This window comes from Choloepus didactylus, chromosome X, assembly GCF_015220235.1.
Source record: "Choloepus didactylus isolate mChoDid1 chromosome X, mChoDid1.pri, whole genome shotgun sequence".
NCBI lineage: Eukaryota > Metazoa > Chordata > Mammalia > Pilosa > Megalonychidae > Choloepus > Choloepus didactylus.
Window position 1 is genome coordinate 29,398,139 of NC_051334.1, and position 12,280 is coordinate 29,410,418.

At 43.9% G+C, this 12,280-nt stretch overlaps 1 protein-coding gene across 2 annotated transcripts; it reads right to left on the bottom strand.

The window, feature by feature from the left end:
• Positions 1–7,112: 7,112 nt before the first annotated feature.
• On the bottom strand, positions 7,113–11,955 carry NR0B1 (nuclear receptor subfamily 0 group B member 1). Of its 2 annotated transcripts, none has more exons than XM_037821733.1 (2): positions 10,764–11,955; positions 7,113–7,456 (listed from the first exon to the last, which is right to left on the bottom strand). In XM_037821733.1, exons 1-2 carry the CDS (start codon positions 11,944–11,946, stop codon positions 7,212–7,214), a joined length of 1,428 nt encoding a protein of 475 aa, XP_037677661.1. In that variant the 5' UTR covers positions 11,947–11,955; the 3' UTR covers positions 7,113–7,211. The 2 variants fall into 2 exon arrangements, with proteins under 2 accessions (XP_037677661.1, XP_037677662.1); XM_037821734.1 differs by having other exon boundaries at positions 7,296–7,456; positions 10,687–11,955.
• Between the last annotated feature and the right edge of the window lie 325 nt (positions 11,956–12,280).

A 12,280-nucleotide genomic window follows, 5' to 3' on the forward strand; every position in this document is an offset into this window, starting at 1 on the left:
ATGGGGAAAGGTTCAGTACGAAAGAGATTCAATATTGGTTCATTAAAGGACAATAAGAGAGAGAGGGAATAAATATATCTGACAAACATAAACCAAAGGATAGGATGACTGATTCAAGAAATGCCTTCGCAGTAATAATGTTGAATGTAAATGGATTAAACTCCCCAATTAAAAGAAATAGATTGGCAGAATGGATCAAAAAATATGAACCATCAATATGTTGCATACAAGAGACTCATCTTAGACACAGGGACACAAAGAAATTGAAAGTGAAAGGATGGGAAAAAATATTTCATGCAAGCTACAGCCAAAAGAAAGCAGGAGTAGCAATATTAATCTCAGATAAAATAGACTTTAAATGCAAGGCTGTTATGAGAGACAAAGAAGGCCACTACATACTAATAAAAGGGGCAATTCAACAAGAAGAAATAACAATCATAAATGTTTATGCACCCAATCATGGTGCCACAAAATACATGAGGCAAACACTGGCAAAACTAAAGGAAGCAATGGATGTTTCCACAATAATTGTGGGAGATTTCAACACATCACTCTCTCCTATAGATAGATCAACCAGACAGAAGACCAATAAGGAAATTGAAAACCTAAACAATTGGATAAATGAATTGGATTTACAGACATATATAGAACATTACATCCTAAATCACCATGATACACATTCTTCTCTAGTGACCATGGAACTTTCTCCAGAACAGACCATATGCTGGGACATAAAGCAAGCCTCAATAAATATAAAAAAAAATGGAATTATTCAAAGCACATTCTCTGACCTCAATGGAATACAATTAGAAGTCATTAACCATCAGAGACTTAGAAAAGTCACAAACACCTGGAGGTTAAACAACACACTCCTAAAATAAATGGTTTATAATGTAGAGTGTAGGGGAACTAGCGATAGAGAGCAACAGGTGAATGGGAATGATAACTCAGTAAGAACAGATAAGCTTATCGTGGGTGAGTTTAACGTTCTGGGAATGCCCAGGAATGACTATGGTTTGTTAATTTCTGGTGGATGTGGTGGGAACAAGTTCACAGAAATGTTGCTATATTGGGTTATTTTCTTGGGGTAGAGTAGGAACATGTTGGACTCCCTTGTTATGGTTTGTTTGAAATGTTTTTTTTTTATTGTATGTTTTTAAAAATTTTTTTTGATATAGTTGATTAAAAAAATTTAATTGAAAAAAAAAAACAATGAAAAATATGCAGAGTCCCCTTGAGGAGCTGGTGGAGAATGCAGGGGTGTTGGGCTCCCCTGCCTTGATGGTTGCTGATGTACTCACAGACATAGGGGACTGGTGGTTTGATGGGCTGAGCCCTCACCACAGGACTTGCCCTTAGGAAGACTGTTGCTGAAAAGGACAGGCTAGGCCTCCCTACAATTGTGCCTAAGAGCCTCCTCCCAAATGCCTCTTTGTTGCTCAGATGTGGCCCTCTCTCTCTACCTAAGCCAACTTGGCAGGTGAAATCACTGCCCTCCCCCCTACGTGGGATCAGACACCCAGGGGAGTGAATCTCCCTGGCAACATGGAATATGACTCCTGGGGAGGAATCTAGACCCAGCATTGTGGGATGGAGAACATCTTCTTGAACAAAAGGGGGATGTGAAAGGAAATGAAATAAGCTTCAGTGGCAGAGAGATTCCTAAAGGAGCCAAGAGGTCACTCTGGTGGGCACTCTTACACACAATATAGACAACCATTTTTAGGTTCTAATGAATTGGAATAGCTAGCAATAAATACCTGAAACTATCAAACTACAACCCAGAACCCTTGAATCTTGAAGACGATTGTATAAAAATGTAGCTTATGAGGGGTGACAATGTGATTGAGAAAGCCATATGAACCATACTCCCCTTTGTCTCATTTATGGATGGATGAATAGAAAAATGGGGGAAGAAAAAAAAAGAGAAAACGGCACCCAGTTTTCTTTTTTACTTTAATTGTTCTTTTTCACTTTAATTTTTATTCTTATTATTTTTGTGTGTGTGGTAATGAAAATGTCAAAAATTAATTTTGGTGATGAATGCACAACTATATAATGGTACTGTAAACAATTGAATGTATGCTTTGTTTTGTATGACTGCATGATATGTGAATATATCTCAAAGAATATGAAAAAAAGTTTCTTGGTATAGGCCTATTCAGATCTATTCTGCTTGGGGTATGCTGCACTTCTTGGATCTGTAATTTTCTTTATTTCATAAGCAATGGGAAATTTTCTTTGATTATTTCCTCCTTTATTGCTTCTGCCCCCTTTCCCTTCTCTTCTCCTTCTGGGACACCAATGACACATGCATTCCTTCATCTTGTTTTGTCCTTAAGTTCCTGGATATGTTGCTCATATTATTCCTTTCTTTTCTCTATCTGTTCTTTTTTGTGTAGGATTTCAGGTGCCTTGTCCTCCAGTTCCTGAGTGTTTCCTTCTGCCACTTGATATCTGCTGCTGTATGTTTCCATTGTGTCTTTCATCTATTTTATTATGCCTTTCATTTCCATAGATTCTGCAGTTGTAAAAAAAAAAAAAAAAAAGAATATGGCATTTTCTGGGGTACACAATAGCTTCAAATTAGCACACCTCCAAAATCCAAAGAAGCCAACTAGGCATTGTGCTTTGTTTTGGTTGTAGGAGGGGCCAGATGAAACAGTTAACTTCACCTTTGAAGAGATATCTTGACATGCCTGACACCACTGGACACCTAGAAATTTCACTGAGGTGGAAAGTCCCTGAATTTTTGTTGGATTTATCTCCCACCCTCTGATAATCAAATGCATTACCAATACATCTAGAGTAGTTGCTACTTCCTGCTCCCTAGGTCCAATCAGCATAATGTCATCAATATAATGGACCAGTGTGATGTCTTGTGGGAGGGAAAAATGATCAAGTTCCCTGAGGACTAGATTAAGACATAGTGCTGAAGAATACCCCTGAGATAAGACAGTGAGTATGTATTTCTAGCTTTGTCAGCTGAAAGCTAACTGTTTCTGGTGGTCTTTACTAATAGGTATCAAAAAAAAAGTGATTGCCAAATCAGTAGCTGTATACCAGGCAGCACAATGACACCACAGTCATACCACATCTGAAACAGCAGCTGCAACTGGAGTCATCACCTATTTAAGTGTATGATAGTCCACTGTTATTCTCCAAGATCCATCTTTTTTTCCACACAGGCCAAACAGAAGATTTGAGTGGAAATGTGGAGGGAATCACCATCTATGCATCCTTCAAGTCCTTTGTAGTGGCACTAATCTCTGTAATCCCTCCAGAAATGCAGTATTGTTTCTGGTTTATTATTTTGTTAGGCAGAGACAGTTCTAGTGGCTTCCACTTTGCCTTTCCTACCCTCACTTCACAAGTCAGAGAACCAATGTGGGGATTCTGCCAGTTGCTGAGTATGTCTATTCCAATTATGCATTCTGGAACTGAGGAAATAACCACAGAATAGGTCTAGGAACTTGCTGGACCTACTGTGAGATGGAACTGAACTAACTCCATGGTTCACCTGACCTCTGTAAGCCACTTAGGCTGACTGGTGGACCACAGTGATGTTTTGGAACTCCTGGAATTACTGACAGTTCAGAGCTAGTGTTTAACAGTTCTGTAAATGTCTGATCATTTCTTATCCCCAGTGCACAGTCCCTTTGGGGAAGGCTAGGAGGAAAATTTACAGCATAAATTTTTGGCAGTGTAGCAGGGTCTTTCCCCAAGGGGACCTGGCCTTCCCTTCATTCAAGGGGTTCTGGGTCTGTAAACTGTCTCAAGACTGAGAATTGATTGAGGGACTGTGACTCTGTTTCTGTGATTCAAGTTAGATTTCTTCACTTGACCTAGGACTTTTCTGCTTAAACAGATCAAATAAGAACTTTGTAGACTGCCCAACTATTTCACTTGTAGGTACCCCATGATCTACTAGCCAATGCCATAGGTCTCTGCGAGTCAGACTATTCTGACTGCTGCTCTGAGTCTGCTGTCCAATATGGCAGCCACGCCCAACTTGTCTTTGGTGATTAAGTGCTGCCACTTGGCTCCTGCCAACCCTGGATCTGATCATTCTCATCTTGCTTAGGGATCCAAGTTCAGTGGCAGCAGTTCCTACAGTAATATCTGCCCTACAGGGAAGAGCAACCACAGAGCTCTTCAGGAATGACGGAGCTGCACTCACAAATTTTTTCCTCACAGTCCTGGGGAAAGGTATGTCCTCTGGACATTCCTGGAGCAGGTGAGCAGGTCTTCCAAGATAAATCCACTCTAACATTCCAGTCTCTCTAAGCCTTTGGATACCTTCATCTACATTATACCAGGGCAGTTCTGGCATTTCAACCTCAGGTAATGTTTGCCACCTTTTGATCCATGCTTCAGCTAAACAAACTCTTAGAGCCCTTTCTAACCCCTCAAGCTACAACATCAAATCCAGAATCTCTGCTTAGTGGGCCCATATCAATAAATTCAGCCTGATTCAACTTTATGTTCCTTCTATCATTATTGAACACCCTTAATAACCATTCCCACAAAGAGTCTCCTGATTTCTGTCTACATAAATTAGGAAAGCCATGAGGCTCTTTTGGAGTATAGCGTACCTCCTCATGGGTCACACTTTGTACCTCACCTTTTGGGACCTGTTGGGACATCAGTCTACTTGTAGGTCTGGAAGAAAAGAGGGGTGGGTCATGAAAGGAATTAGCAGTGTCTTCTGAGCCAACTACATCATGGCATTCAATTACAGTTTCTTCTGTTAATATCTTAGAGAAAGAGATTTCTTCAGTTAATCTCTTCAGAAGGTGGTGTGAGGGCTGTTTCCTCAGGAGAGGCAATTACAGGCTTATCGGACACAGCAGGGTTAATCTCTTCAGGTGGAGGTGGGTCCCCTGCTGTGTGGGGTCCTACTGGTAATTATTTTGCTATAAGGATGCCTTGGCCAAGGGCCAAGTGGGTGGACTCTGCACAAAAGAGTGAACATAGCAGGCCTGAGTGCTCTCCTTGGAAAGGCCTGCTTACAAGTTTGGCCCTTGATCGGCATCTGCAAACTTTGACTTCAAAAGTGTTCCCACTCTTCTGTAACTGGTAAGTGTGGCACACTGGGCCTAGACTGTTTGTGCAAACATTGTGGGTTTTGCTGAACACCTGCTTTCCTTTTGGGAATCTGGAATTTGGGTATCTACTAGCCAAGGGGTGTCTGTACACCCCCCAATAAAGATCTTAAACTCTGAATCTCTAAGGGCTTTCCTGAGCAGAAATATCACATACAGGTTGCTGAATTTTCACTATCATGGGACAAGTACACTCTATGTGGCCTCTCATGGGAGGGATAGAGCATAAGGACCCTACACATAGATTTCTCCAGACTCTGCCTGTGTCTTTTTCCCTTTTGATCTGGCTGCATATTCTTACTATGTCACTGCAATAAACCTTATCTTTTGAGTACAACTATATTCTGAGCCCTGTGAGTTCTTCTAGTGAATCTCTGAATGTGACTGTGACCTTGGGGACCCCCAATACAGTCACCAATGGAAATCTCAGATTTTTTTTTTCACATTATAGAGTTGCAGATATCTTAAAATTTCGATTACATTTATCACTGCTTTCAAATTATGGTAGATAATAGACCTTCCACTAGATATTTTGTTATTTAAGGTGTTAATAAAGAAGCACATCTATTTTGCCACATTAAAATATTTTTAACTTGGTACTTCAACATAATTCATTTCTTTGTAATCCTAAGTATTTTATTTTCTGCATTATACTGAATGTCTGATTTTGAGAAGATATCCACAGAAATTACCAGACTGCCAAAGGGGTCTGTGGCATAAAAAAAGCTTAAGACTCCCCGCAACAGAGTGCTACTCTGGACTAGATGAATTAATTACTAACAGGCAATTTATCACCCATAAGTGAATGGACATGTAGTACCTTTCACCTGGAGACAAGGAAGAACTAGCTATAGAGATTACATTTAAAGGGGCAGCTGGAGCAACAGTAAAGTTGCTTTATGATTTCCTGCCATACTTGTTCAATATGATAGTTACTCGTGTAGTAGATCTAAAAGGTGAGGAATAACTGCTGGTTTATAATAATGTCAAGCCTTCTGGCACTATAACACCTCCTTATAGAATGTAAATTTCTTGTTGGACTTCCTCTATTTCAAGTCCCTAATGATGTACAGAAAAATCCCAAAGTAAAATTCTGAAGATCTCATAGTTCACTGACAGAGGCCTTTGTAATTACAGATCGCCACTGGGAACTCTTCCATGCAGCTAATGGAAACGGAAATGAAGATAGAGAGAAGTTCTCCCCTGCTGTTAGGGATCAAATCATGTCCCCCACAAAGACATGTTCAAGACCCAACCCCCAGTCCTGTGACTGCAAACCCATTTGTAAATAGGATCTTCAAAAATCTTATTAGTTTAGGTATTGCTAAACTGAATCAGGGTAGGCCTTAAGCCAATATGACTGGCGCCCCAATAAACAGAGGAAATGTGGACACAGGAGTAAGAAACAGGACACAGATAATCACGTGTGAGAAACAGACACTGCCTTATGGATGGCCACAAGCCACCACCTGAACACTACAGACTTCAGAGAAAGCATGATCCTGCCAACACCTTGATCTTGGACTTGTAGCCTCCAAAACTGTGAGACAATCAATTCTTGTTGTTTAAGGCAACCAGTCTGCAGTGTGTGTTATAGCAGCCCTGGCAAACTAGGATACCTGCTGACACTGGCATGTTGTCATATTAAATGTCATGATGCTTACCTATGAAGACAGCTTAGTTTTTGTTGGCTAGTTCATTTAATAACTTTTAAAGCCATACTTAAACCCCAATGAAACTTTTCTCAATCGAGTTAGTGGTTAATACCTTAAAATGTATTATAACTTAATATTCACAGATTTGATTTTAGCAGGTTCAATGGAGAGTCACTAAATTTGTGCAAATAGCTTATTAATGTAGTACCCTACTTTTTTTCTTAAAGATGCCCAGGTATACCTACCTGTTTGCAAATATTTTCTTTCACAATGAAACAGTGGGGAACAGAGGACTTTTTAATCGTCGGTAACTAAAGATTTTATTGAATTGAATACAAACATACTATGCATGGAAAAATAATAAGAAAGTTTATTTTAAAATATATTACACTCTTCTGCCAACACCTCCTTAGCCCTCGTGGCAAGCTGCGCTCAGGTAGTCCACGGGCTTTCATAACTTTGCACAGAGCATTTCCAGCATCATATCATCCATGCTGACCATGCCAATGATGGGCCTAAAGAACAGTTCTGCAATGACATTGGCATTGATGAATCTCAGCAGGGAAAGGGCACTATTCAGTTGGGTGAATCTGGCCTGGTACCCTCTGTGCGTCATCCTGAGGTGTTCGTGGAGTATCTGCTGAGTTCCCCACTGAAGTCCCTGGATGTAATTCACACACTGCAGACCTGGCAGGGCTGGAAGAGAAAAAGGGAAGAAAAACCTTTATGTTTATAAACAGCTCACTACAGAGTCCTTTGCCAGCTTTTTAAATATATCCATGTCTGCCTCTTCCTAACTAAACAATAGCTCAAGCTCAAGCTTCCTGGTTAAATGGATTTTCTAGAGCAAGGAGAAAATGCCAAACCAATCCTAAGTTTTCAGAAGCAAGGCTTCCAGGAATGAAACAGCACATAATTATTCTTATTTCATCCTCACTACTTTTGGATACCCACCTTTAAAACATAGGCACACTTGATATATTATGACACTAGAATATAATTTAATGAATCATTGCTCCAGTTTACTATCTATGCAAATATGAAGGATTAATAGTATTTCAAGAGGTGAGCACTTTACCGTTTACCTATGGGAAACAAGCCATTGTAAAATCATAAGAAGTTTTGGGAGATGACAAACATTTTACCATCTTTTCTCAAATTTTCTGCCTTCATAATGATTATTCAGCTGGTGGTGATAAACTTCACAACCACAAACTCTGACTCATGGGTTTCATTTTAATTATTTGCCTGCAGGCTGATTTTAGTCTAAAAGCCCATCATAATGTAGAAGATAATGCTGGCCATTTAGCTCACTGTACCATGATTTCTGTATTGGGGGGGGGGGTAAAAAAGGTGAAAACATCACTCTAAATTAAGAGGTCTTGGAACTGTTATCTTAGAACTGCTACAAGTTTAAAAAGTAAACAAAAACATCATGGAAACATTGTTAAAAGTAACTTTTCTAATAGAAAATGCATTGGCTTCCTGCAGTAAAGTGCAATACCTAAGTAAAACGGAATGAAATACAATTCAGGAAAGACCAAGTGCATGTAAATTTTATTTTTAAAAAAAGTATTAAGAGGCGGCTGCTTTTAAAAGTCCTTTGTTCCGCCATGATAGTAATATTGCTGTAAAGTTCTTTAACTCGTATTTAATTATCAGTTGTGCATTCAACTTAAGTGATGTCAGTGATGACTGCAATCATTTTCCATCCCCTTTTCTACAAAATCCAATGGAAAAGTATTTTAAAAGCACCATGCTAATCATCACAGAGTAGCAACACCAGCCAGTGTTCTTAAAAGAAATAACAATGCCCATAGGCAAGAGTCATTCCTATTATAGGTGAATATCAAAACTGGCAAATAAAATGCAAGCAAAACTAAGCAACATTTAAAATCCGTATTCCAATTATGATTACTCCAGCCCACACACTAACATCCCCTACTATCTATAGCTCAGTATCTAGGCTTAAGATCCAATTTCATCAGGTTTGAATTCCACTGATGAAAGTAAGAGAGGTGTGCATAAAACTCCACCAGAAATCTGAGGTCCTTCTAGATCCATGGCTAGCTAAAACTTCATCTTACAAACTCCACATTACTTTTCCCTGCTTTCGCACCACACCCCTTCTTTACCACCACCCTTCCCCCATCCAAAAAAAGTGGCTTTTCCTGGAAAGTCAGACTTGCCTTCAAAGCCAAGTCAGGAAAGGGAAAAGGCAGATACATGGACTCCATTGGGAAGAGTGGGTGGGGGGAGAAGGAGGTTTAAACATTAAGATCAGGAAATACAAAAGGATAAACAGCAAATAAGGCCATAAACTTAACAGGCATTAATTTCCCCCCAAATACAGGTGCATATGTGTTTAAAACACACTGGGCTTGGCTGGTTTAAACTCTTATTGAGAAGATTCAGCAAAGCAGAGAAGAAGGCAGTGGGAGTGTGGGAGTGTGTGTGTGTGTGTGTGTTTGTGTGTGTGTGTGTCCGTGCTGATTGATGGGGAAGGTATGACCAAAGTACGCAAAACAGTGAAAGGAAAGAGGGACATTATTGGAATGTAAACTTCTAAAAGAGACCCTGTCTCACCTTTGTATCTCAACAGAACAAGGTACATTGTAAATGTTTAATAAAACTGGCTGAAGGAGTGATCAAACATTGTTTTCCCAACAATCTTAAGAATAACCTGGGAAACTTATTATGAATGCAGATTGGCAGACTCTGGACCAGAGCTACAGAATCAGAATCTCTAGGGAAGGGGGCTGCACAGACATTTAATAAGCCCCCTAAGTTCCTTACGTACAGGCAAGTTGGAAAAATAACAAGTGAGATTAGCAAAAGGGTGGCTTACAATGGTCAGGCCACTGGGATGAGCTGAGGTCTCCAGGTCCTGAAAAGTAAGGTCTGAATGAATCATTATCTCATCAAATACTACTCCAAAGGCCCTCAAACAATGCTAGGCAGGAGGCAGGGGGATGACCTGATACCAGGAAAAAAGAACGTGGAGGTAGCATTATAAAAACTATCCCAACTTGGTTTGTCTGGAAACTTCCTTCCCATTTGTGATCATTTTAGAAGGATGCTGGTTGAAGATGGCTACAGTAAGTGGGAAATGCCAGGTTGTCCAGGAAGATGTTCTCCCAGGATTTGGTTGCACAACAGACAACCTGAAACTGTGGTGCAACAAACATCCCACCAGAACCAGGAGACAGGAGACTCGGGCTCCACAACTCACCAGCCATTTATTTTGGAGTGAGGTCACTTGAGACTTGGTGACCTAAACCTGTAAAATGGGGGGACGGTGGGTGGGGGTGGAGGGCAGAGGGGATTGATTAGGAGGTCTCCAGCTCTAAAAGACAGTGATCCTGTTCTTACCCTCATGTATCTCTTTCTTGCCCCTTTGCTAGTCTGAGACTCACAGATATTTGGCAGATTGGATAGTCTTGATGACTTATGACCAGAAAGAATGACCACTCAGAGGCAGACCTGGTAAACGCTAAGTCTGACAGTATCTCCAGAGGATGGTCTCTCTATGGATCTTTAACAAATGCTTCCTTTCTTGCCAGTAGTAATTAGTTTCCCTCCAATAAAAAAAGGTGCTAGCAAATTTCAGAACTGGGTTTCAGAAAGAGAAAGTACAGAATTTGCAGGGAGCAAAAACTTTTTTTTTTTTGGCTATGTATTGGATTTCAAAGAAAACTAGAAAAGGAATAGCCACGTCCCCTAAAGGCACACACCTTTCTCCAGTAATAGAAAAGCGTAGAGAGCTAAGTACACACCACAATAAACAACACCTCTCCTCTCTGCTCAGATTCTGGCAACAGCCCAGCCACAAGGAGTGGTCCCAGGAGCCCCGCAACGCTGCTGAGTTAGTCTCCATTCTTCACCTGCACCCGTCACTCCCCTGACCACTGAAAACTCGTTAGTACCTGCACCACGAAGAGAAGGCACTGCTCAATGCTTTTCTGAGCAGGGAGAAGCCGGCGCCCGTGGCAGGAGCTCTTACCCGGGTTAAAGAGGACAGTCCCCTTGAGGTAGGCGTACTCCTTGGTGCTGATATCCAGGCTCCAGCACTTGGCTAGGAAGCCCTTAATGGCTTGGACCTCGGCGACTGAGGGCTGCTGGCCGGCCTCCGGCGGCGGTGCCAAGGGTGGCTGCTCACGCCGGGACGGCGGCTCTTCGTCCGCCGTCTCCCGCCGCCTGGTGGTGAGGATCCTCTGCAGCAGGCTGGGCTCCGAGGTCTCCACCATCTCGAATTGCAAGCGGTCCTGGGCCAACTCAAGCATGAGCAGCGGCGCCCAGCAGCTGCGCACCAGCACCAGCTGCTGGTCCAGGGGCAGCACCTGGAAGCAGGGCAAGTACTTGACGAAGCGCAGGGTTTTCAACAGGCCGGCCGAGGCCATCTCGCAGACCACCTGAGGGCTCTTGAGGGCCACCGGCCGCTGCATGTCACACGAGGGGCCCCACCGTGGGGTCCCCGGCTGCGCCTCGGGGCTCTCTGCAGCCGCGCGCGTTTGCTTCGCGCTGGTGGGCGCGTGGTAGAGCTCGCCGCCTTGCAGCGTGTGGTCTTCGCCGCAAAAGCAGCAGCGGTACCAGAGCGCTCCGGCCGGCCCTCGCGATAGCCCCTCTCTGCCCCCCGGTCTCCGCACCCCGTTAGAGCGGTCCCACCACTGACCTCCCGGCAGCGCCTGGGGCGCTCCCGGGGCCACGTGCGTTTGTTTTGCGCTGGTGAGCAAGCTGTAGAGGATGCTGCCCTGGCGCGGGTGCTCTTCGCCGCAAAAGCAGCAGCGGTACAGGAGCACCTCGGCCTGCTCGCCCACTAGCTCCTCTCTGCCCACCGGCCGCTCCGCGCCACACGAGCAGCCCCAGCACGAACCCCACTGTGGAGTCTCGGACGCCTCCGGGGCCGCAGGAATTTGCTTGGCGCTCGTAAGCATAGTGTAGAGAATGCTGCCCTGCCGCGGGTGATCTTCGCCGCAAAAGCAGCAGCGGTATAGGAGCGCCACGGCCCGCCCGCCCGCCAGTCCTTCTCTGCCCCCCTGCTGCTCCGCGCCGCAGGAGCAGCCCCAGCACTGGCTCCTCGGCCGAGCCCCGGGCGCCTCCGGAGCGGCGCGCGTTTGCGTTTGCTTGGCGCTCATGAGCATGTTGTAGAGGATGCTGCCCTGCCACTGGCGGTCGTCACCCGCCATAGCCCCGGCGCCTGCAGCCCCACTCTGCCGGGTGCCCGCCGCCTGGGACCTATTTATACTCGGCGCTCACGCACGCGCGTCGGCCGCCTCCGCCTGGGCAAGGGCGCGGCGCTGTGCTCAGCTGCAGACGCCCGGGACCTGGGCGGTTCAAAAGCGGTAGATGCTGCTTAAAGGCTGGAAACTGAAGAACCACGGAGACCTCGGAGCTCCTGAACACTTCCCTTCTCCCTTTTACCCCCTGTGTCTGCCTCTGGACCGCGGGAGCAGAGCGACAGAAGCAGGGAGCCAGGACGCGGTTCCAACTCTTTCCATTGCACCCTGTTCCCTTTATTGG

Coding starts and splice junctions, on each gene's coding strand:
- NR0B1 (XM_037821733.1), bottom strand. CDS start 11,946: ATGGCGGGTGACGACCGCCAGTGGCAGGGCAGCATCCTCTACAACATG. Junction 7,457..10,763: donor GACTGTCCTCTTTAACCCGG/GTAAGAGCTCCT, acceptor TTTCTCTTCCAG/CCCTGCCAGGTCTGCAGTGT.